Source organism: Tasmannia lanceolata, unplaced genomic scaffold, assembly GCF_043159265.1.
Source record: "Tasmannia lanceolata isolate RefF3 unplaced genomic scaffold, GAP_Taslan_0.1 ptg000015l, whole genome shotgun sequence".
Lineage (NCBI taxonomy): Eukaryota > Viridiplantae > Streptophyta > Magnoliopsida > Canellales > Winteraceae > Tasmannia > Tasmannia lanceolata.
The window spans coordinates 63,744,574-63,770,449 of record NW_027518692.1 but is presented as its reverse complement, the minus strand read 5'-3'; the positions used below and the strand labels follow the sequence as shown (position 1 = coordinate 63,770,449).

The window sequence follows — 25,876 nt, the reverse complement described above, 5'->3', positions numbered from 1 at the left end:
TCAGTTACAATTTTAAATTGGTTGAAAAAGTAAAATCTATTACCTTTGATGATGTGGATCCACTCAAGAGCCGTTTTTTTAGCTCTTTATGCAAAGGCTCCCTTGTATCTATCATTCCTCTATTATATTATATACTACAGATTACAGGAAGACATTTTTAATAGCTAATGAATTAATTACATTCATAAGGTAATTAATAGTTAAAGGAATCTTTATCTTTGCAAGATTTTAAATGACACACGGGGCACCCAGGTTTACCCATTTCGGTATAGATGGAATGATGGATAGATATAGATAAATCCGGTCCCACATGGATTAAGGTGTCTTATGGAAAGCAGCGAAACCATTTTGCATTATTATATTACACATAAAATTGTTAATAGAGTATTTTGTGAATGAATTCTAACTAACTCGGGCCAACTTGTCTGGATAAAAAAAGAATTATGCAAATGTCTTGCAGGGTCACATTAAATTAGAGAGTAGAGACCATTGCTTTGGGTTTTTCAACGCAGATGAAGCTTAAAGAAATGTAAAATAAGTGCCCATATCACATCAAGTAATTCTAAAGAACATATGGTATGCTTTTATTTCCTTTTTTAAAAGTTGGTCCACTAGCCCCAAACTTGATGATGTATTATTTGCTTCATTGTTTGTGTTTCTAGAACATTTCTCTCCTCATTTTTCTCTTCACATCTTTTATTACCTAATTAAAAGAATTAAATATAACTTAAAATTTATATTTTGGAACAGGATGCAAAAGTCAAAAGATTTAAAATTTACCAACTGTACACATGAAGGATAATAAATTCTGGGAAATGATATTTACGCCCCTTTCCTCACTAGGGACACCCATTTGCGAGTGTACTTTGCAATCAAAGCCACTGGATTTTTTTGACATAAAGTACATCATCTCCCTTTTTGCCATTAATAGACTGACGCTGGGTGTCCCTGGTGATCAAAAGAGGCGTAAATATCACTTCCCTAAATTCTGAGTTATTCTTTAGTATATATATTTCTTTTCTTATAAAATTAGGGTGGCCAAGGTTGTCGGGCTGTGTGTGTGTGTGAGAGAGAGAGAGAGGTACATAACACCTAGGGGTTGTTAGAATCCAGGATTTCTTCAAAATTTGAAATGAGAGACAAGAGAAGAAGCGAACCAGCCGTCGTCAGCGAAAAATAAAAATAAAAAGATCATCCCATGTTTCCAGGTTTTAGATATCTCAGGATGCGGGAGAGATTACTAAAACCTGGATTTCTTACTTAAAATCCAAGAAACGTTGTCACGACAGCCTATATACATCAGCCTAATCATGAACCTTCTTTTACACTGTTTTCAAACTAAAACTTGTATTTTAAAATCCACGTAACCAAATGGCCCCTTGGTATTAATGCTGTTATTTTTCCTAAAGACTTCATTGTCATTCCTTTTTGTTCATAAAGCCCATATTTTCTACATGAATAGCATTCAGGCAGAGTGCATGCCGTTTTTCTTTTGTACGTATAAAAAAAAAGGTGCTAGCTGCCTAGTTCACTATCCGGGAGCTTACATGGGGAAGTCAGAATCATCCCATTGAAGGACTGCTGTTCCCAAATTTTGTTCTCTCTTGAGCTTGTCCTTCATGAACCAGTCGCAAATCCTCCCGGCGTTTAGTTCCTCTATGGGAAAACCTTCTTGCTCTGATATCACTCTCAGTAGATTCAAAGATGATATCTGGAACACAAAAAACAATGATGAAACTTTAATCAACAAGTTTTCTAATTTGAAATCATTAATCCACACATGGGAGATCACAATGTGTTGGAAAATTGTGCTAGTTTTGTGACCTCGAGGTTCTTTTTCTTCTTAAGCTGGGATGAGTTCATGACCCCTCGAGGTTTTTTTGATTGAGCACCTACCAATAAGGTATGGCCCACTAATACGAAAATACTCTTTGGGAGGTGGTATTTTTACTTCCCCCCCTCCCCCCGCATTGCGCATGCGCCCCCTTATAACGTGATTTGACTTGAAAAGTGGGCAACTTTAACGGTTTTTGACCTAAAATCATGTTACAGGGGGCGCATGCGTACTGGGGAAATATCATCGCCCTACTCTTTTTATTCCCCAGTATATTTTTTTAGAAAAACTTTTTAAAGTGAAGTGAAGTGGAAGTGCTAATGGGGGTATTTAGTAGCGCAAATTTCAAATAAAGTGTAATGGAAATGTAGTGTGTGTAACAATATGCTGAAGTAGAGTCTATTATCAAAATAAGAGAGTTAGATTGCTTTTTCCCATAGAAAGTTGCCAGAGTGTGAGAAATCCCTAAAAACAGTGAAAAGCAATATGCTACTTCTAAGTTGTTTTTTTTCCCCCATGTTTATGAAGGGCTTTTCATGCTCCCCTCACTTGCATCCTCTCCCCCCATCTCTCACAACTGGCACCACTCTAATATTCCAAGGGATATTTTTTCATGTTTCCCAAACATGCCTTATAATTAAGGGGAGTGATAAAGCGACTCCCCATGTCTCTTTCTTTCTCCTCTGGATTAGAGAGAGAAAGACACATGGGGAGTTGATTTATCATTTTGGGGGTCGATTTATCACCGGCCATAATTAAGCATCTATATCATTCCCCCACATGCCAGTTTACTCGGAACCAACCCACAGACAGATTGTTATGGAAAATGATCATTGTACAACATGTATGCCGCACTATCGGTACGATAATTGGACTCGTAAATCTTTTCAGCCATCACAAGTCTAGCTCATTGCCCTTGGTCTAATATCTCATCATATGATCTAAGGCAGTCATCAAGTGTGTTGAAAAAGCTCTTCTTTTCGGTTTCTGTGCATCACAACTGAGGCAATAGCATGTGAAACAACCAATTACTCCAAAAGCTTAGGCTGCAAGATATTTTAATCATTTATACGTCCAATAATCAGCTTTGGACACAATATCAATTAATTGTTAAAATCCAAAACAAGCAGGCCTAGATACGGTGCACACGGCAAACATATGATCAGATAGGCCACCACAAGGTGACAAAGTGGGCCCATATGTCATGTCAAATGAGACCCATTCCCAAGATTGAAGCAAGCAAAGAATTAATTAAATGAGTTTGGAGACATCTTAAAGAAGGTGTCTATCTCATTACCCTTGAACCATACGGGGTAGGATCATCTGATGAGGCTTGAACCTTGGGCAATACGCTAAGCAAACAATGCAACAGGATTCATGGGCCCACACCGCATAGAATTGTTTTCCTTGATTAATCAAAAATACGATTTTCTTCGATCAGTCCAATATGAAAGGGGGTCATCTCTCTCACCTAATGTTGCTAATGTGAACCATCAGATGTTACTGGAGGGCGAGTTCTCTCGAAGTGGAGGAGATAGGACACTAGGAATTTAGTATTTATTTTTGTAGACACCCACATTTTGCTTTACTTTAACCAACAATAACCTAATATATTGATCCGTAGAATTTCATTGGTAAAGTATGCATCCTCAAATTTTTTGAAAAAAACAAAATGATAAAGAGATGTACCTGGTGAGATGATTAGATCCGAAAAATTGAAAAATACCCTGATTGGTGAATTTAGTGTGTTAAATCCATGTGAGAACCCCCTCTATCATTGATTTATATGTTTTAGGTCATTAATATCTTGATCTGACATTACGGATCATCAATCGGGACAAAATAAGCTAGGGTCACTTCATAGCCCGGACCCTGATTCCATTCCGAGACCCGATTTCCGTAAATCGTTAGATCAATGGCAGATCTTGACCTGGGTCTAACCATCCAAAACCACCTAACCTCTCCTCTCATCCTAACCATCCAAACCTCACCTAACCTCACCTAACCTCTCCTCTCATCCTAACCATTCAAACCTCACCTAACCTCACCTAACCTCACCTAACCTTACCTAACCTCACCTAACCTCACCTAACCTCCTATCCCATTCTCCTATAAATACCCTCTCATCCCACCATCCAAGAGAAGAAGAAAAAAGAACCCCTCTCTTAGAAAATTCATCCCTCTCCCTCATCTCTTCAAGGGTTCGGCCATCCTTGCCGGATCGGGTGATTTTATACGTTGGGTGATATATATCAAAAGCAGTCATTATCAAGCAAGGAATCATCTTCAAGGAATTAACATCAAAGAAAAATCAAACACAAAGTGGGTTTCCAAAGAGGTAGGCATTTATTTCAATTCTATGTAGGGTCTGTTTTCATGCATATCTTTTACTTTAAAAGAAAAACCATGTTAGGAAGCATGTAGGGTCCGTTTTCCCCTGGTTAGCCTCTGGTTAGACCCTGGTTGCACCCAGGTTCGCTGCTGGTTGCACCCAGGTTCGATGCTGGTTGCACCCTGGTTCCCTACTGATTCGCACCCTGGTTCCCCTGCTGGTTGCACCCTGGTTCCCTACTGGTTGCACCCTGGTTCCCTGCTGGTTGCACCCTGGTTCCCTACTGGTTCGCACCCTGGTTCGATATTGGTTCGCACCCTGGTTCCCTGCTGGTTCGCACTCTGGTTAGACCCTGGTTGCACCCAGGTTCGCTGCTGGTTGCACCCAGGTTCCCTCCTGGTTGCACCCTGGTTCCCCTGCTGGTTCGCACCCTGGTTCCCTGCTGGTTCGCACCCAGGTTCGCTGCTGGTTGCACCCAGGTTCCCTGCTGGTTGCACCCTGGTTCCCCTGCTGGTTCGCACCCTGGTTCCCTGCTGGTTCGCACCCTGGTGCACCCTGGTCCGCACCCTGGTTTGTACCCTGCTTCCTCCTAGTTAGACCATGGCTAGTCTCGGGTTTGCTCCTAACTTAGACCCGACTCACTTGACCCTAACCATTAACCCAATCCAACCAAGTAATATCCCAACACAATCCGAGTCGCATGTCTGAATCCATTTGGCCGAATCTCATAAGCCCGCCCACTTTGAATTCCGAAAATTCAAACCCTTGATGATTCCTATATGCTCAATTCTTTGATGCAAATTCCCAATTCCAAAATCCCATTGCTAGATCAATGTTTCTGAATCTCAAGTCCAATGCTCAAATGCAAACCCGATTCCAGATACAAATACCAATTCTGTCTTCCAAAATCCAAGCAACCTCGCCAGCGGAACTACGTGTGGCTTGATCCCCATCGCGGGGTACGTAGGCAATTTGGCACTCCCAAGTTCAGTCGCACCTTTCTCTATCTTTCTCATTCCCTCACACTATTTCATCATCTCTTCCATCCCTTTTTTCACTAACCTCAAGAACTGAAATCGATTCATCTCGTGTCTCTCGGAACCGTTGGATTACGGTTTCCGTCGTAAGGACCCTTAGAGCCCAATTTAGGAACACCGGTGTCGTGTCGTGTCCTAAGTTTTAGGGAGTCTTAGGTTTTAGGGAGTCCTAGAGTTAGGAGTCCAGCCTCATCACAGACGCTTGCTATGTATAGCAACCGTGCCATAGGTCTAGTTACACTAGTCACCAACTCTTTCCCTAGGACAAGCCTAGTAAACTAGGATGTAGGCAAACCTGCATTAGTCTAAGGGACAACTTGCATTTAGATAAGAATCATATAGCATCTTCGATGAAATCCTAAGATAATAAAATCCTCAACTTGAATTAAATAACTTCTCTTAAAACTGTTGAAACAGTCAATCCCGTCTAGGTCGGTGTCTTAGTTGAGTTAGGCATATGTAACTTAGCTTAGGTGCACCGAACTACGTCGACTCTGATCCCAGTGAGGCTTGGGTACGTAGGCAGCTTGGATGTCTGATGGCATACCACCCGCGAGTCGGCACCACAAACAAATTGTGGTGTTTTGTATATTAATATTCTTGTAAATGCTTAATCAAATCACTTAGGACTTTCCATTGAAATTAGAATTCTAGGATGCATGTCACTTAGTTCGCACATAAACATAGAGTTGAATGAGCCATTTAAAATAAATTTAAAAGAGTTAGCTTTTGGAATCGAAGACCGATTATCGGGCAGGAATGGTGCATGTGGTGGATAACTCCCCATACCTTCCATTCTCGTAACCAGGTAGCGAGTCTAGATTTCTGGTTAATTATGGGTCCTAGATCCCACATCTAGGTGGCGACTCTGTCAGTCTCTTTCGTGTGGAATTCGGATTGCCTTAGTGATCCCAAGTTCACATGAAAGACGAATTCAAATCAATAATTAAATGCACACGCCAATCGCGTGGTTACGAGAGACCAAGAGAGAGAGCGCGGCGGCTCGCGCCCACACCCCTCTCGCGGGATCAGGGTACCACAGTCTGGCGACTCTGCTGGGGACCACCTAACTTCATTAAAATTTCAAAAGATAATTCATTTGAATTTAATTTAACTGGCTCGTAAAAACTCTATACTTGTTAGATTAGTTTGTCTTGTTTTATTTTCTCATCACACTTTACTCAAACTTAATTTAACAAAACCTGAAGGCATCATAGATTGCGAGAACATATTGCACACACCTACATCACTTGCATCTAAACCCTTGCATCTCACGTGCACACATGTCCTATTTTAGGAACCCGAAGTGTTATCTAGCATGGTTGACTGGGATTTCATCACCTGGTGCCTCTGTGCTAGAGAAGCATTCCACCCTTAGCCTAGTACCTTTATGGTACGTAAACGGATCTCTTGTTCACGTACTGATACGCCGGACACTGGTACAGTATATCGAACATGGATTCGCGCTAAGGGAACTCTCGGCCTTACCCCTAGATTAACCCACACATGCATGTAGTATACGAACACATGTGCATCACGTGTGTGAGCCTAGTTTAGGATATCCTACCCATTGGTGTCTAGATTAGGCCGTGGTCCATCTTCCAATGGTCACGATCGGTCCTTATATACACGAACAAAGTCATGAGTCGAGATTCTCTCTCCACTCCGATAGATTAGGATTAAGGTTGATGCCTTCAGGTAACACTGATAAAATGTGAAAAAAAAAAATTCCCTTTGAGTTAGGATATAAATCCCATCATTTCCAAAGATCTCATAGGATTAGTCATTCATGATCTATCCGTTGAAAGCAATCTTATGCTATCTCATCTAATCTTTTGATCGTGCGTCTTTCGTTCTTCTGTCATACGATTCGATCGTATCTTCATGCCATCCCCTAACTGGCAGATGCAGAATCTCACAATCTTTCGATTATGCGTTCTCATGATCTGATCATGCCTGGTCCAGATAATCCAATCTTGCTTGTACCCCTGGTCTGTTCCTCCTCTAGGGGCTACCTTTTTCAAGATTATTTTGCTAAGTCCTTCAGAGTTCACTCTCAGAATCCTTGAGCTAGGGGCATTTCCCTATGCGAATCAGTCATCATTGTCCAAAATTGAAAGTATCAGCCATGATGATGTTCAGAACGAACCAGCCTTCGCCGAGCCTTCAACGCCAAACAGTTGCAGCAGTTAAAGTTTTAGTCACTTACTATTTTATGTTGAGTCAGTCATCATGGTCAGTATAATTGTTGAGTCCGGTCTTACAGTTAAAGGTCAATGCCTAGTCCAGGCAAGTTATCTTCTGTTTCCCTTTCTTATTTAGAGTTGTGAATCCTGAGCATGTTCAGGATAGGTCGTCTGATGTAATAGCTTTTCTTTAAATAAAATTTCGGTCAGTTCCAAAAAGTTCACTTGTGTCTGTTCTTAAGTGTGCTTCTGATCTTAAAATAAGACTCCCTCTTCAAATGAGGACAAAATTGACGAAACTCCACTTGAGTCACAGCAATTACTTGAACGAGAGGAGGAGCGCCAATCCCAACCTTTCAAAGATGAAATTGAAATGATAAACACTGGCACTGAAACTTTGATTCAGTGAATGCCGATTGAAAATACATTACCCTCTAAAGAGTGTGAAGAATTGATAAAATTATTTCAAGAATAAGAAGATTGTCTAGAAAAGCTACAACCGATACCAGGGGCAAGACATAGATGGAAAGCTCAAAGAAAATGAATGAAGTGAATATCATATGCTATGCAAGGGGCATGGAGTAGAAACAACTTTCATATTTCCAATCGATGACCTTGGTTCTCAAATTCATAACATGAAGCCATCAAATTCGAGATAAGAAGTTCAAGAGCAAGCATTGAAAAGTGATCATCAGATATCAAGAGTTACAAATCCATAGATGGAGGATGTCGAAGAACAAGTTTCGCTCTATGAAAGCCGAAAGCACGCATTAGAATCTTGAAAGAAGAAAATCCATTATCTTACCTGGAAATGCCGTCAAACTCCGTGAAAAAATAAAAAAAAGAGAAAAAAAAAGAAATAAATAATCAGTACCAGACAGACTCTAGTAACCTAGATCGATTCCCAATCTGAACATCGAAAGGCCTCCTTTGGCCGATTAAATCCCAAAATCAAAACCCAATGTCAAAAGAATACCGATTTGCAAACCCTTCGAGCCTAAATCAAATTTTCTTGAAAACCCATCAAACTTGGGGCATTCCCCCGAACTACACGAGACCTGATCCCTACACTGGGGTACGTAGGCAGCTCGGTTAAACCGAGTTCGGTCGATTCAAAAAAAAAGAAAAAAAAAAGGAAAAGAAATTCAATCCTTTCAAAAAAAAGAAAAAAAAAGAGGAACAAGTTTCAAAAGAAGAGAAGTTAATTATTCCAGAAAGAAAAGAAAAAAGGAAAAAATCGACCTTTAAGCAATTTATCTTCAAACTAGGGGCATTCGCCCTGAACTACACACGACCTGATTCCTACCTTGGGATATGTAGGCGACCTGTTCACAGGTTCGGTCGAAATCTTTGTTGAGCCTTAAGCCATTCTTTGAAAAGCCCTATCCTACCTATAAAAGTCCTTCTGGTGTTCAGAACTAATGAGCTAGGTCCCGAGACACAATAAAAAAATGAAATGATGATGAATAAGAAAAAGAATGGAGTTTGAAGATCTGCTAGACTGAAAACCTGAAAGGGCGGTCTAGGCAAAATTTAAGATCATTCCCCTGCTAAGTTGAAAACCCGAAAGGGCGGCTTAGGCAAAAGCTAAGGGGATAGCCTGCTGGATCAAAAACCTAGAAAGGTGGTTCAGGCAAAAGTTAAGGCTAGCACGGTCCGCCAAGTTAAAAACTCCGAAGAGGTGACTTGGTCACGGTAAGAGAATCATTATAAGAAGGCTACAGCCGGTATCAAGACTGAAGATCAACTGAAGTTTAAGCAAATTCAAGTGACATCCTCAAAACTGGGGGCATTGAAGCTAAGCAATCTTAGGGGGCGTAATTAATCCTTGAGGCATTACTGTTTTAAGGAAAAAGTCCAGTGTTTACCAATTGAAAAACTATTCCTCGAAAGGATAGACTTACCAAACAAAATATTAACTAAGTCAGAAGCATCACTGTGTTTGTCAGTATAGTCAGTCAATCTTTGTTATTCTAAGTTCACTCCTTCAGGGCTGCTCAATCCTTTGAGTAGTGCCTTTCATCTAAGTTTTCTCTTTAGAAAGAGTCAATCGTCGTTCCTATGTCCAAATGATGTAACTGTCTTGGTGAAGGAGGCCCGGCCTAGGCAGCTCCCTGCAATTATACCTGAAAGGGTTCGAGAATCTAGTCAAACAGCTACATTTCAAAGAAGATCAACTCAGAAGAGTTCAGAAGTAGAAACATCAGAAAGCCCAGCTTCCGTAAAAATATCATACCCCAGGAAGGCACCTTAAGCTTGGAAGAGCCCCAGATGCAATGGTGGTTGAGCCAATTTCTCAGAAAGATGAACCATTAAAATTCGGAATCTCCTTCCAGTTTGTTAAATACTATCCTGGTCAAGAAATGTTTATCTAAACACCTGTCAAGAGGCAAATCCCACTTTTCCATGATTATATCCAAGAGAGCCATTGTTCTAAATTACCAATCTCAAATGTCTTGTTCAAGGTTTCAGTTATCAAAATCCCCAGAAGACAAGACCAACAGTCTCATTGAGAAAAATCTTGTTGAAGTTTCATAAAAGTGTTCCTAATCCATTCTTGTTACTAATGGTTCTTCGTTCATAAGGTTGGTCGTCTCATCATTCGTCAAAGTCTTGGTTTCCAATATCTTTACTGGGCACGATCTATAATGTCCCCGATTTCATTGAGTTCAAAAAATAAATAAAAAATAAAAAATCCAAAATTCATCAAATCCAATTCTACGTCAAATTCAAATTCATGAAAACCTCTAAATTCTTCGAGCCCGTTTGTGAACGGTGCCTCTTTTCTCGAGGCCATTTGTGAATGGTCTCGTCTTCTCCTTGAGCCCGTTTGCGGACGGTACCTCGTTTCCCAAAAATAAAAAATTCATCAAATCCAATCCCCGATTCAAACAAATCCAATCTTACGTCAAGTTCAAGTTCATGAAAAATCTCATGTCCTCTTTGAGCCCGTTTGTGAACGGTGCCTCTTTTCTCGAGGCCATTTGGGAATGGTCTCGTCTTCTCCTTGAGCCCGTTTGTGAACGGTGCCTCATTTTCTGAGTCCATTTGTGAATGGTCTCGTGTCCTCTTTGAGCCCGTTTGTGAACGGTGCCTCAATTCTCTGAGTCCATTTGTGAATGGTCTCATCTTCTTCTTGAGCCCGTTTGTGAATGGTGCCTCATTTCTCGAGTCCATTTGTGAATGGTCTTGTCTTATCCTTGAGCCCGTTTGTGAATGGTGCCTCTTTTCTCGAATCCATTTGTGAATGGTATCGTCCTCCTTGAGCCCGTTTGTGAACGGGGCCTCATTTCTCGAGTCCATTTGTGAATGGTCTCATCTTCTCCTTAAGCCCGTTTGCGGACGGTACCTCATTTTCCAAAAATAAAAAAATTTTTTATCAAATCCAAATCCTTAATTAAAAAAAATTAAAAAATCCAATCCTACGTCAAATTCAAGTTCATAAAAAATCTCTAAATTCTTCGAGCCCGTTTGTGAACGGGGCCTCATTTCTCGAGTCCATTTGTGAATGGTCTCGTCTTCTCCTTGAACCCGTTTGTGAACAGTGTCTCATTTTTTGAGTCCATTTGTGAATGGTCTCATGTCCTCCTTGAGCCTGTTTGTGAATGGTGCCTCATTTCTCTAGTCCATTTGTGAATGGTCTCGTCTTCTCCTTGAGCCCGTTTGTGAATGGTGCCTCATTTTTTTGAGTCCATTTGTCAATGGTCTCGTCTTCTCCTTGAACCCGTTTGTGAACGGTGTCTCATTCTCTGAGTCCATTTGTGAATGGTCTCATCTTCTCTTTGAGCCCGTTTGTGAATGGTGCCTCATTTCTCGAGTCCATTTGTGAATGGTCTTGTCTTATCCTTGAGCCCGTTTGTGAATGGTGCCTCTTTTCTCGAATCCATTTGTGAATGATATCGTCCTCCTTGAGCCCGTTTGTGAACGGTGCCTCATTTCTCGAGTCCATTTGTGAATGGTCTTGTCTTCTCCTTGAGCCCGTTTGTGAACGGTGCCTCTTTTCTCGAATCCATTTGTGAATGGTATCGTCCTCCTTGAGCCCGTTTGTGAACGGTGCCTCATTTCTCGAGTCCATTTGTGAATGGTCTTGTCTTCTCCTTGAGCCCGTTTGTGAACGGTGCCTCTTTTCTCGAGTCCATTTGTGAATAGTTTTCTATCCTCCTTGAGGCCGTTTGTGAACGGTGCCTCATTGTCCAAGTCCATTTGGGAATGCTTCTTATCCTCGTTGAACCCGCTTGTGAGCGGCGTCTCATCTCCTTCTAAAAACTGTTTGAGAACGATCTTTGTCCTTTCCCTTCAGAATCCATTCAAAAATGATATCTCATTCTCTAATTGCCCGTTTGTGAACAGCGCCGCATCGAGTTTTTTTATTCTAGGATTTCATCTAGGGTCTTGCATTATAGTAGGTTGCACTATGTCTAGGGAGTCATTTGTCGATTAAAGCTGCGCAAAATGGTTCTGTCATTTTGACTTTGGTATTCGATGACTACGTCGTCTCTACCAAAGAGGGGCATCTGTAGACACCCACATTTTGCTTTACTTTAACCAACAATAACCTAATATATTGATCCGTAGAATTTCATTGGTAAAGTATGCATCCTCAAATTTTTTGAAAAAAACAAAATGATAAAGAGATGTACCTGGTGAGATGATTAGATCCGAAAAATTGAAAAATACCCTGATTGGTGAATTTAGTGTGTTAAATCCATGTGAGAACCCCCTCTATCATTGATTTATATGTTTTAGGTCATTAATATCTTGATCTGACATTACGGATCATCAATCGGGACAAAATAAGCTAGGGTCACTTCATAGCCCGGACCCTGATTCCATTCCGAGACCCGATTTCCATAAATCGTTAGATCAATGGCAGATCTTGACCTGGGTCTAACCATCCAAAACCACCTAACCTCTCCTCTCATCCTAACCATCCAAACCTCACCTAACCTCACCTAACCTCTCCTCTCATCCTAACCATTCAAACCTCACCTAACCTCACCTAACCTCACCTAACCTTACCTAACCTCACCTAACCTCACCTAACCTCCTATCCCATTCTCCTATAAATACCCTCTCATCCCACCATCCAAGAGAAGAAGAAAAAAGAACCCCTCTCTTAGAAAATTCATCCCTCTCCCTCATCTCTTCAAGGGTTCGGCCATCCTTGCCGGATCGGGTGATTTTATACGTTGGGTGATATATATCAAAAGCAGTCATTATCAAGCAAGGAATCATCTTCAAGGAATTAACATCAAAGAAAAATCAAACACAAAGTGGGTTTCCAAAGAGGTAGGCATTTATTTCAATTCTATGTAGGGTCTGTTTTCATGCATATCTTTTACTTTAAAAGAAAAACCATGTTAGGAAGCATGTAGGGTCCGTTTTCCCCTGGTTAGCCTCTGGTTAGACCCTGGTTGCACCCAGGTTCGCTGCTGGTTGCACCCAGGTTCGATGCTGGTTGCACCCTGGTTCCCTACTGATTCGCACCCTGGTTCCCCTGCTGGTTGCACCCTGGTTCCCTACTGGTTGCACCCTGGTTCCCTGCTGGTTGCACCCTGGTTCCCTACTGGTTCGCACCCTGGTTCGATATTGGTTCGCACCCTGGTTCCCTGCTGGTTCGCACTCTGGTTAGACCCTGGTTGCACCCAGGTTCGCTGCTGGTTGCACCCAGGTTCCCTCCTGGTTGCACCCTGGTTCCCCTGCTGGTTCGCACCCTGGTTCCCTGCTGGTTCGCACCCAGGTTCGCTGCTGGTTGCACCCAGGTTCCCTGCTGGTTGCACCCTGGTTCCCCTGCTGGTTCGCACCCTGGTTCCCTGCTGGTTCGCACCCTGGTGCACCCTGGTCCGCACCCTGGTTTGTACCCTGCTTCCTCCTAGTTAGACCATGGCTAGTCTCGGGTTTGCTCCTAACTTAGACCCGACTCACTTGACCCTAACCATTAACCCAATCCAACCAAGTAATATCCCAACACAATCCGAGTCGCATGTCTGAATCCATTTGGCCGAATCTCATAAGCCCGCCCACTTTGAATTCCGAAAATTCAAACCCTTGATGATTCCTATATGCTCAATTCTTTGATGCAAATTCCCAATTCCAAAATCCCATTGCTAGATCAATGTTTCTGAATCTCAAGTCCAATGCTCAAATGCAAACCCGATTCCAGATACAAATACCAATTCTGTCTTCCAAAATCCAAGCAACCTCGCCAGCGGAACTACGTGTGGCTTGATCCCCATCGCGGGGTACGTAGGCAATTTGGCACTCCCAAGTTCAGTCGCACCTTTCTCTATCTTTCTCATTCCCTCACACTATTTCATCATCTCTTCCATCCCTTTTTTCACTAACCTCAAGAACTGAAATCGATTCATCTCGTGTCTCTCGGAACCGTTGGATTACGGTTTCCGTCGTAAGGACCCTTAGAGCCCAATTTAGGAACACCGGTGTCGTGTCGTGTCCTAAGTTTTAGGGAGTCTTAGGTTTTAGGGAGTCCTAGAGTTAGGAGTCCAGCCTCATCACAGACGCTTGCTATGTATAGCAACCGTGCCATAGGTCTAGTTACACTAGTCACCAACTCTTTCCCTAGGACAAGCCTAGTAAACTAGGATGTAGGCAAACCTGCATTAGTCTAAGGGACAACTTGCATTTAGATAAGAATCATATAGCATCTTCGATGAAATCCTAAGATAATAAAATCCTCAACTTGAATTAAATAACTTCTCTTAAAACTGTTGAAACAGTCAATCCCGTCTAGGTCGGTGTCTTAGTTGAGTTAGGCATATGTAACTTAGCTTAGGTGCACCGAACTACGTCGACTCTGATCCCAGTGAGGCTTGGGTACGTAGGCAGCTTGGATGTCTGATGGCATACCACCCGCGAGTCGGCACCACAAACAAATTGTGGTGTTTTGTATATTAATATTCTTGTAAATGCTTAATCAAATCACTTAGGACTTTCCATTGAAATTAGAATTCTAGGATGCATGTCACTTAGTTCGCACATAAACATAGAGTTGAATGAGCCATTTAAAATAAATTTAAAAGAGTTAGCTTTTGGAATCGAAGACCGATTATCGGGCAGGAATGGTGCATGTGGTGGATAACTCCCCATACCTTCCATTCTCGTAACCAGGTAGCGAGTCTAGATTTCTGGTTAATTATGGGTCCTAGATCCCACATCTAGGTGGCGACTCTGTCAGTCTCTTTCGTGTGGAATTCGGATTGCCTTAGTGATCCCAAGTTCACATGAAAGACGAATTCAAATCAATAATTAAATGCACACGCCAATCGCGTGGTTACGAGAGACCAAGAGAGAGAGCGCGGCGGCTCGCGCCCACACCCCTCTCGCGGGATCGGGTACCACAATTTTCCCTTTTTTTGTGTTTATAAGAAAAAAAAAAGAACTAAAATCCTAGCAACTACAACTACCACTAGAATCGAGACAGATGGTGAATCGAGATCCCTCTCTATGGTTGAGACATTCTAATATTTTTCATTAAGCTCGATTAAAGAACTAGATTGATGGTGGTGGTGCTAAGGGCAATATGTCAGATTTGTGACCACAAATTATATATAGTGACTGACCTTATTAACACAGGGGCGTATATCGATTCAAGGGGCAAAGAAATATGAGCAGCAGATGGCTCAATTGAAGAACAGCAGATGGCTCTATAGTGGAGGATCAAAGAGAGCAGCAGATGGCTCTTCTTGTGCGTTCTCCAAAAGCAATAAAAGGCAACAAAAGGCAACCAAATTTTCAATCAATAAAGTTGTAAATAATTTACAATGGTGGAGTACTTAAAGAGTTTACATGGGCATTTTCCTATTCCTACTAAAACTCAAATTCCAATCGACTTTGGACGTTTAAACCAAAAGAACTCCTATAATTTTGCTAAATCAAATCTCTAAAAGATCTCCCAATTCATCTAAATCTACTTTTCCTACAATTTCTCTCCTAAGCAAAACAAACTACTAAAAAGAACCCTAAAACGTCCAACTCTTACTTTTCTTCTAACACTAAAATTCCTAATATCTCTCTAACTCTCCTAAAATATCTAAAAGTATCCAAAATCGAAGATACTTTTGAACGACTATTCATAAATTCGTCCCAATAAATTAGAAAGAAAAAAGTCTAATAAATCAAACACTAGCGATTAATGCAGGCCGTTGATTTAGATGCCATGTCTTGGACGATCCAATTAATGTTCAGATGATCTTGACCATTGATCTCGTGATAGTGCGAGATGCACCTACATCAGACCCCCTTTCTTGAAAAGAACTCGACCACGAGTTCAGATCAAGCTAGATAAAACCGTACGCGATTCTCGCTCCGACTTCGAATTTGAGGCCTTTCCAATGGATCAAATATTTTCATTGGGCAATTATTCTGACATGCTTTGACTGGCGGCATGATTTGATTCAATCGGAAAGCAGGCCCTCGATGTAGTGACTGTAGTCTTTGAATTTTGGCGGCGAAGGCAGAAAGTAGCTTTCACTTCGATCGGGATCAAGGGCTTCGTATTCATTGAGGCAGACACGATGTTTTTCTGGTGTGAGATCGTTTTTAATCGATTCGTGATCATCGGCATCTTGAAGAGATTCATCTATTTTCGGTGGATCTTCTTATTGAATTTTATCTTCTTCAAGGGAATCTTTAATATCCTTTGTTGACGAACTGAACGTTGATCTTTCCTTTTCATCAAGATGTTCATTCAAACGTTGGATCACTCCTTGAAGCTGTTTAATCATATTTTCTCGTCTCTCGTACATCTCTTCCCGCTTCTGATACATATCTTCCGGCCTCTGATACATCTCTTCTTGGATCTTAAGAATATTCTCCATCTTCTCCAATATTAGAACTAATTGAGATCGTGGTGAAAGCATGATGGCGGCTTTATTTTTTTCCCACCCCAAGATTACAAAGGAGATGGAATCATTTGATCCCTAAGCTCCGATACCAAATAATGCGGGGGCGTATATCGATTCAAGGGGCAAAGAAATATGAGCAGCAGATGGGTCTTCTTGTGCGTTCTCCAAAAGCAACAAACAGCAATAAAAGGGAAGAAAAGGCAACCAAAATTTCAATCAATAAAGCTGTAAATAATTTACAATGGTGGAGTACTTAAAGAGTTTACATGGGCATTTTCCTATTCCTACTAAAACTCAAATTCCAATCCACTTTGGACGTTTAAACCAAAAGAACTCCTATAATTTTGCTAAATCAAATCTCTAAAAGATCTCACAATTTATCTAAATTTACTTTTCCTACAATTTCTCTCCTAAGCAAAACAAACTACTAAAAAGAACCCCAAAACGTCCAACTCTTACTTTTCTACTAACGCTAAAATTCGTATTATCTCTCTAAATCTCCTAAAATATCTAAAAGTATTCAAAATCCAAGATACTTTTGAACGACTACTCCTAAATTCGTCCCAATAAAATTAGAAAGAAAAAAGTATAATAAATCAAACACTAGCGATCAATGCAGGCCGTTGATTTAGATGCCGTATCTTAGACGATCCAATTAATGTTCCGATGATCTTAACCATTGATCTCGTGATAGTGCGAGATGCACCTGCATCACTTATCCCTGCACACGTGGCGATAACTCATTGTGGTACGGAGATTAGAGTTTTTATATGGTGGCCGGCGTCAAAAGGGTAGAGAGAGAAAAAACCCTCCCCCTTGACTTTTTATCCAGGTCAAACTCCCCTTTTCGGCTTTTACCTTCACGTTGATTTTTTCTCTCTTCGCCCTTTATATGTAAATGGCGGCCACCATATAATTTCTCCGGAGATTCTTCTCACCAAAATGGCGTGAAACAAATTTTACGCCCATTTTATAGTTGTTGGAGCCCAAACAAAAATAATGGCTGTTCAATAAGATTTTCCTCCCTCATAAAGAAATCTGGAAATTAATAAAGAAGAACAGAAGGAAAATAAAATGAGAGAAAAAGAAGATTGAGAGTTTCCCTACTCACGGTTAATCGACATAGGAACCGCTCGTGACTGCTCAATCCTGAAATCTCAACTAGACCCGCTTCTTCAAGACTAAGAAAGCTTCTCTTTTCGTTCTTCTTCTCTTCTCCTAGTGATCCTCTCACCACAAGCCTCTTTCCTCTCGTTCCATCCATAGCTTTCCTAGCTGCAACTGTACAGATTTTCAACACATGATTTACATATTTCAGCATTTGAAAGATACATTACATTTCTGGGTCTTAGGTTGGACTCAAAATATTTACATTAGATTTTCCACAAAGAAGCAGATGAGAGAGAGAGAGAGAGAGAGAGAGAGAGAGAGAGAGAGAGAGAGTACTTTGATGGAATGATTGAGCCGGGTTTGGAAGCTTTGGAGGGTTGAGAGCAAGCGGAGGATGAAAATGGTGCTTGTAAGCCTTTAATAATACCATACTTGAGAAGGATTTTAGAAGAGTTGATGGTTTTGTGGAGATTGGTCGAGAAGAGGAAGAGAGATGGGAGTAAGGTTTATCTCTGTTGAGTTTTTTTTTTTTTTTTTCTGTGGTGGAGAAAGACGATGCTGACATGCCTGTATTCTACCTCCATTCAACATATCTATGGGATACCACTTTTCCCTTGCTTGGTGCTTTAACATGGAAAACGCTTGGAAGAGGGGCTATTTGGCTTCTTCGTAAACTGACACTTATGGCTATGGGGCCCCGCTTGTGCCTCACGTTTACTGATCAGATCCATTAATCCGAAATAAGGCCATAAAGTCCCACCTAATGAGAAATATCTTGATCGGATGATCGTGGGCCCTTGATCCATTAAGTCACGTTTTCTTCAAAAAAAAAGAAGCTAAAGCACTGATTTTTGTTCGTCTTTATCCTAAGCATGTGATATGCGCAGGGAATGGGACCAAAACCACGTGGATGGTTAAATCATGTTCTACAAGATCAACGGTCTTGATTTCACATAGATTTACCCTTTTGGGAGCCAAAAATTATATGTTTACTATCGGTTGTCTTTTAATCGAGTGCCACATATATTAGCAAAACCCTTTATTTGGTTGCAAACATAGCATTGGCATCCTAATGCTAAGAGACTCCCAGGAATGTCCCGTACTAATTATCACCCTCTTGGCCTCCTTCTGATATCCAACCTAAAAACCACAAAAAAAGTTGAATCTTGCCTGGATTGTTTTTAGGAATGATGCCTTCTCTCTCGTCCTCTCTTCTCTCTCTATAATGACACATCCTTGATCCTCCCACAACTCTACGGAGTTGATAACCAAACATTACTTACCGCTACTCTGAGGAAAGTACCAGGCAAAACCAATTCCTCCCCATTGACTGCTTATTCCACTAAGTAAACAAGAAGACTTGTAGCGCGGTGCAGTAGAGGTAGAGGTGACATTTATGTTGATCGGGCTGCACTGATCTGATGGACCATCATCAGTCCAACTCATTGCCCGATGCTGATAGGATGATCCAAAGCCACTCATGATCAATATGTCGACCAAAAAACAAAGGGAGTGATAAATCGACTCCTCATGTGTCTTTCTCTCTCCTCTGCGTTAGAGAGAGAAAGAAGAGAGAGATAGACACATGGGGAGTCGATTTATCATTTTGGGGGTCGATTTATCACTGCCAAGAAAAAAAGAAAAAGAAGAGATGTCTATTTGTGAATTTTTAAAATTGTTAAAATCATGCATTACTTTATAGAGGTGATGATAAGGAGGGAAGGTTACATGATCATAGTTGGACCAACGGCAATGTGAACCAGTGGTAACCCAAAAAATCAATGGACAAGATCACTATAGTGTGCAACATGTACGGTGGGCTAGATCATAACATGTGAAAAGTGCGTCCTTCACTGTAGCACTCCACTAGAAATAAAAAGCGACGGTTGGCCAGTTTGTCCTATTTGCAACGTGTCAAAATTGTATTGGCAGAAGAATGTTTAAGATTGCGTAATTTTTATATACTGGATAAGCCTCTCTTTCAGTTTCAGGCCTCTCCCTCCTCTTCTCCCTTATTGTGTTTTTCTTTTCGAAAAAATGGGCCTCTGCGCGATGAGGAAGCAATAAAAACCCTAAATTCTTCTTCTTCTCTCCTGTTATTATTTTTGATCTCTCTGAAAAATTCATCTCTTTCTTTAATGGCGTCCATTTCCTCCTTATATTTCTCCGCATTAGGGCAAGCGTTGGAAATGAAAGGATCCGGAAAAGCTCCGTCTTTCTCTTCCAATTTCAACGCTTTTCGATCACGAGCGAGCTTCTTTTCCGACTCGATCGGTGTTCGAACCTCCAATTCGAGCTCCCGCATGGTTGTTCAGAGCATGACAACTGTATCAGGTGATTTTTTTTTCTCCTTGTGATTTTCTTCTCTAATTTTGTTTTTTATAGGATTTGTTGGGGTTCTCTGTTTATTTTTTTGTCGTAATTTTGGCAATTTGCTTAAAAACTTTTGATTTGAATCGTTTCTCTGACATGCTCACATGCATTTGTTTTTCTCGATTCTCTTTGGTTTTTCTGTTTGTTTCTTCCTTTGAAATTTCCTTGAATTTCAACAAAAAATTTTCAAGGCCCTCTTCGTTTGAGATTATGACAACCAATGGTGAGCCCGAGAACCGATTATTGGACTCAAATTGCATTAATTTTGAGTCCAATAATCAGTTTGAGGACTCACCATCGGTTGTCACAATCTCAAACGAACAGGGCCTAAGTAGTGAGTTGGAAGTTAAGGGGAATGCATCACCAATTACATGACATTATGGTTACTTACGCAGCAGATGGGTCACTGCCTAAACATCACACTGATTGGACGATCCTAGCCGTTCGATCGGCGGTGTTTATGCCGTTTGAATCAAACATTTTGTCCACATTTTTCTTAACCATCCATTTGCAGATGACGAAGTGGAGAATGGCTTGGATTGTCCATTCCTGTATACTTTGAACCAATGGCCATTCTTTGGTAAGACCACCTGGATGATTGGTTCCAATCACCTGGTGGTGATTGAGATGGAATTAAACCAATTTTTGTACTCCTCAGATATTCGTAATCGGAGAGCTTTCAATGCTTACAATCCTGCAATTGATCCAGGGATCAAAAAATTATGCTGGTTATAGAGTAACTTTAGACATTAACAATTACCATACCAAAAATGTATTTGTTTGATATATTAACAATTACCATACGAAAAATGAATTTGTTTGATATATTAACAATTACAATAAGAAAATGCATTGGTTGGATATTTTTGGCCTATGATCGAATGTTGAACTAGTGAAGTAATTATTTACCGGGTGGTGATTTTTTTACAGAAGTGCCCACTGTATCAGAAACAAAGATGAATTTTCTCAAGGCATATAAGCGGCCCATTCCTAGCATATACAATACCGTATTGCAAGAACTAATCGTACAGCAACATCTGATGAGGTACAAAAGGACATACCAGTATGATGCGATATTTGCTCTTGGTTTCGTCACTGTCTATGATAAACTTATGGAGGGGTACCCGAGCAATGAGGACCGAGATGCAATTTTTAGAACTTACATCCAAGCTCTAAATGAGGATCCTGAACAATACAGGTCTTGAGTCTTGACCATTACAGTACAGTTTTGCAGTTTTTGTCAGTTATGAGTCAAATCCTTAGAAAATTCACATCACTGCTTTATTTCTCCTTTACTTGTTCTTCACGGGCCTATAGCCATGTGGTGTTGAGCCTTTTGTCTTGGACTTTAAGATGTAATATTGTAAGGGTTGCAATGTTGAGGCAATGGATTCAATTCAATACCAGCCTTTTATGGTGAACGGTAAGATGCAATCGGTGATTACATTGCTTATTCTGCATCATGTAATCACTGATTATCCTGTTGGCTATCAGAGCATGTGTCTATAGGCTCCATATCTGTAATCACATATCAGATACGATTCTGGGTGTTTTTATAACAAGTCAATAAAAACTCCTTTGACTCATCCGAGATAATATAAAGTTGATGTTATGAAAAACTCCAAATACCAATATTCAATTTCATTGGCAAAGCAAAATGAAACAACAAACACAAGCAATCACACAAAAGACACAAAGATTTACGTGGTTCGGCAAAGCCTGCTCCATGGCAGAGGCGATGTAAGATTCAGAGATTACAAGAGAAGATTAGTGTCTATCTCACCATACCCACTAGAAACCCTAGCACACCCTTTTCCCCCCTCTTGAGCTCTCAACCCTCTTTCAAGACAAGAATCCGAAAATAAGTCCTAAAACTAGGACTGTCAATCGGGCCGAACTTGGGCGGGCCTGAGGTGCTCAAACTCAACCCATGTCTATACAACAGGCTACGAGCCGAGTTCGGGCCTGACTAAATTAGAAAATGTTTTTGCCCAAACTCGGCCCAAACTCCACAACGGGCTTCGAGCCGAGTTCGGGCTTGCCCATCACCTCTTATTTTCAGCACGAGAAAAGACTATAAGCCAAGCACAGAGTAAGGAGACCAGGTACCAGCTCAAAGACAAGTTAACAACCAAAAACCTGTTGAACATTCCATCCAAAAAAAACATGTTGAACGTATTCCTGTTTAAGTGTTGAACTAGAAAACCATTTAATATCATAAAGAGACAGAGAATGTCTAAGTACCTATTTAATTAATATCTACTGTTATTTTTAAGGTATAAAAAATCCTGAAAAATTATATAGTAAATATTTATCGGGCCCGGGCCTATAACGGGCTGGACGACCCTTGATCAAGCTCAGCCCAAATTAGAGTTCGGGCTTCAACTTTTGACCAAGCTTGGTTTGGCTTGTTCTCATTTTAATTATGCGATTCTACTCTTTTCACCTTGGCTGACTTCTCGTCTGACTCTGATTTTATAAATTGCTAAATCTTACATGCAAATAAATGTTTGTTTCATATTTAGATAATACAAAGTGTCGTTAACTTCCTCTGCATTTGTTCTGAACTATCTTTGTTGATGTTCGCATGGGTCATTCATCAGCTCTCAACACCTAAAATGTAAGCCCTTTGGTCCGCTCTTCAAGTCTTCAAATTATGCAAGGATTCCTATCATTCAAAAGAAAAAAGAAGTTATGCAAGGATTCCTTGTGATATCCCTGGTATGAGTTGAGAATGTCAGAGGAAGTCTCCTCTTCTAGGGCCAAATCTCTGTTTTAACATAATATGATTTGTTTCCCAACTACAGAATTTTGTTTTCTTAAAGGGTTATTGGTCATCTTGCTGATTTTATAAGATTGATTGAACCCATTTTGGTCTTTGGGTCACAAAGAAATGAAGAATGTTTTGGTTTTACAATAGAATACGACTTAAAGGGATGAGAACCTGGTTCAAAATTGGGGTTGCTTGGCTCCTCTGTTAGTCATGCTGTCAGCCAGAGTGTTGGCCTCCATATAAACATTATTGATCTGAATTTCCCTCCAGGGTCCCTTATTGGTATCAGATGTAACCAGACATACAATAAACACTCAAGGTTTGGAATTTGTTTTGACTACCAAATGAGGGCGTGCACCCCTTTGGTCAAGCTTATCTTACAAACTTTTCTCATGTGCCATCAATCTCCTTTTTTTAGGCTCAACTGAGTAGATATCCTTATAGTAACTATTGAGAAATGAACTATATGTTCATTGTCTATATTTGATAACTCTCAAGTATATTCTGCAATAATGTACTTCACATTGTTTTATCAATTTTTTCAAATTTACATTAGGATCTTTTGACCTGCAAGAATATGCATTTGCCTTTGATGATTGTTTTTACTGCAGAATTGATGCACAAAAGTTGGAAGAGTGGGCCCGTGTTCAGAATGCCAGTTCATTAGTTGAGTTTCCATCTAAAGAAGGAGAAGTTGAGAAGATTTTAAAACTTATTTCTGAACGAGCTGGAGGTAAGGGGAATTTCAGCTACAGCCGTTTCTTTGCAATTGGGCTGTTTCGTCTTCTTGAGCTAGCGAATGCAACAGAGCCGACTGTCTTAGAAAAGGTTTAGCCTTCTGCCATTACTGGATTGCTCAAGTTCTTATAAAAATTTAGTCATATTTTATGAATATTCTTTCATTTCATTTTTTTCATTGAAGCATTATTGCTGTTTTCTTTTGCCTCTGTTGGACTTTCCTTTGAGAGATCGTATACTTTTTATGTTAGTGTTGTCTGCAGTGTTAGAGAGTATTTGTCTTGCTCTTGTCTCAATACTTGGCAATATTTTCATTATATTCTGTATCACATTTGCTTTATTAGGTCAAATTTCTGTGGCATTCCCTACTTTCAGTATCTGAGACTTATTAGAGGTTTTTTTATTTATTTACTGTGATTTATGATGTGCTATCACAACATAGCCATTCTTTTCTGGTTTTGAAGACAAGTTTATTGTAATAATACTTTGAAATTATTGGTTTTCACTGTAACTTTAATTCAGTCCATATATTAGGTTAATTTTTTAATGGCTCCATATAGTAGGTTAATGAATGATCTATTGCATGACCATTGTTTTCCATCAAGTTAGGCAATCTGCTAATGAAACCACATTCGTGTTTCCTTTAATCACATAACATTTTATATATTTTGTACTAGATACATGCTGTCATTTCCTACATTTTCAACTAATGGTTTTAAATGCTCAGGACCTTACATACTAATAGTTCTCAAATACTACAGAACACACATTGTTGCATTTCTTGTTTGATAGAGAGAACGTTTGACGTTCTTGACAAGACATGAAACAAAGTTTTAAGTTCTGTTGTCCCTATCTGATCATGCTCTTCAAGTCGAACTCTTTTGGCAACTGCTTTGTTTCTTCGACATATATTTTATTTATTGATTGGCTGTAATTGTATTTTTTTTTCTCTTCAGTCTTACATGTTCTTATCTCTTCCAATCCATAATGCATATATGATTTAGTAATGCAACGCTCAGATTTGGTTCATATAGTTCTACATAAATGCAAATAAATTGAACTTACATGCGGCTGCCAGAGCTCTTCATGTAAACTTGTTACTGAACCATTTTATCACCAAACCATGTCCTCAAAGAACTGTAGTTTCTATAGATACGTGGCTTGACAATTACTAATCGCTTGTCATCTAACAGCTTTGTACAGCCTTAAACATCAATAAACTAAATGTGGATAGAGATCTTGATGTATACCGAAACCTTCTCTCCAAGTTGGTTCAAGCTAAGGAACTGCAAAAGGAGTATGTGGACAGGTACAAAACACGCCCTATAAAATTAGTTACCTCCTATTTTCTCTGTCATGGTAGAAATCTTCATTTTGTTAAGTTGAAATAAATGTTGCATATAGTTGATGTAAATAAATGATATCATAAAGCGCCTTTGCCTATAACCTTATGGATTCCACAGCAAAAGTCCAGTGCTTCATGTGACTGTGGAATGCAAGGGTCAGAGCCTTGAAATGTGGAAGATTTTAGCCTCATAAAAGAAAGTTGAAATTTACTGTCACGGGTCCTCCAGGAATTTGAGTTATAACATCCATATACTTCAAAATGGGTTGTGCGTCCGTGTTTTTTTTAATAGTATCATATTTTATTTATCAGTCAAAAAATAACATATAGTCCTCAATCGTGGTGATCAGGCAACAGCTACATAATCAGGACTGAAAACGATAAATCTCCAATCAAAGTACAACACAACAAGGACTTAAGACTGCAGTGAAAGCTAGTACTCCAGCATAAAGTCTCTAGTGATATTATTGATTCATGACACTCTTTCCAAAACCCACCATCCCATTAAGCTTTCCAAAACATTGCCATTTTCATCTTTTTCTTGAGGCTAACTTTGGCAACATGCCAAAGTTAAAACTTCATGCCCAGGCTCTTCCAAAACCCCGTGCACTTGCCAATGCAAGGCCACTTAAATTAGAAACTTTCTAACATATTTATCTCCCACTAGAGTAGTGTCAAAGTGAAACACAGTTCAGGACCCTTTAACTGCAACTGTCCACTCAAACTATTGTAGCTGCGAGGTTAGGATTTAGTACACATCCCTTGGCAGTCATGCATGAATACTTGATAATTGTTCCACTATGCACTTTTGATATTCACCTCTGTCCTGATATGAGATAACAACAAACCTTTCCACATTGTTTTTCTCTTGCAGAGAAAAGAAAAAAAGAGCCGAAAGAGCTGAAACTCAGAAGGCTAACGAGGCTGTTACAAAATGCATAGCAGACTCTCGATATGCAGGTATATAAGTGTGCAAGCTAGCGGATCAAACTCCACGAGTTTTTCAGGAAGCTTTGACAAAATGAGTTTTTTATTATCTTTGGGGCATACTGGAGCCCCCCATGTTTCATGTGCCTCCTATGAGGACAGGGTTTAAGCTTCAATTGTAGTATTTCAGAGTATGGGATGGGGTTCAAACTTCAATTGTAGTATTAGTGTGGGGATCCAGATACATCATGCGTTTAGCTGTTTTGTTCTCCCTTTTTGTTTTCTGTTTCAATTGTATTATCAATGTTCTTATTTGTGAAATATAAGATGCATATGGATGTGCATTTTCCACAGTAA

General features: G+C 40.1%; 2 protein-coding genes across 2 annotated transcripts; one reads left to right on the top strand and one right to left on the bottom strand.

Annotated features, from left to right (window-relative positions):
• Window positions 1–1,364: 1,364 nt before the first annotated feature.
• On the bottom strand, window positions 1,365–17,941 carry LOC143892998 (receptor-interacting protein). The gene is made up of 3 exons (XM_077397924.1): window positions 17,700–17,941; window positions 17,365–17,534; window positions 1,365–1,711 (listed from the first exon to the last, which is right to left on the bottom strand). Exons 1-3 carry the CDS (start codon window positions 17,926–17,928, stop codon window positions 1,544–1,546), a joined length of 567 nt encoding a protein of 188 aa, XP_077254039.1. The 5' UTR covers window positions 17,929–17,941; the 3' UTR covers window positions 1,365–1,543.
• A 1,398-nt stretch (window positions 17,942–19,339) lies between these two features.
• Window positions 19,340–25,876, top strand: LOC143892997 (protein THYLAKOID FORMATION1, chloroplastic-like). The gene is made up of 5 exons (XM_077397922.1): window positions 19,340–19,697; window positions 20,667–20,934; window positions 23,121–23,337; window positions 24,441–24,556; window positions 25,467–25,876. Exons 1-5 carry the CDS (start codon window positions 19,502–19,504, stop codon window positions 25,558–25,560), a joined length of 891 nt encoding a protein of 296 aa, XP_077254037.1. The 5' UTR covers window positions 19,340–19,501; the 3' UTR covers window positions 25,561–25,876.

What these genes read in the sequence shown, in the direction of transcription:
- LOC143892998 (XM_077397924.1), bottom strand. Translation starts at nt 17,928, where the DNA reads ATGTCAGCATCGTCTTTCTCCACCACAGAAAAAAAAAAAAAAAAACTC. An exon ending in GGCTCAATCATTCCATCAAA is followed by an intron (nt 17,535 to 17,699) that starts GTACTCTCTCTC and finishes AAATCTGTACAG; the next exon opens with TTGCAGCTAGGAAAGCTATG. An exon ending in GGTTCCTATGTCGATTAACC is followed by an intron (nt 1,712 to 17,364) that starts GTGAGTAGGGAA and finishes TTTGTGTTCCAG; the next exon opens with ATATCATCTTTGAATCTACT.
- LOC143892997 (XM_077397922.1), top strand. Translation starts at nt 19,502, where the DNA reads ATGGCGTCCATTTCCTCCTTATATTTCTCCGCATTAGGGCAAGCGTTG. An exon ending in GAGCATGACAACTGTATCAG is followed by an intron (nt 19,698 to 20,666) that starts GTGATTTTTTTT and finishes ATTTTTTTACAG; the next exon opens with AAGTGCCCACTGTATCAGAA. An exon ending in GAGGATCCTGAACAATACAG is followed by an intron (nt 20,935 to 23,120) that starts GTCTTGAGTCTT and finishes TTTTTACTGCAG; the next exon opens with AATTGATGCACAAAAGTTGG.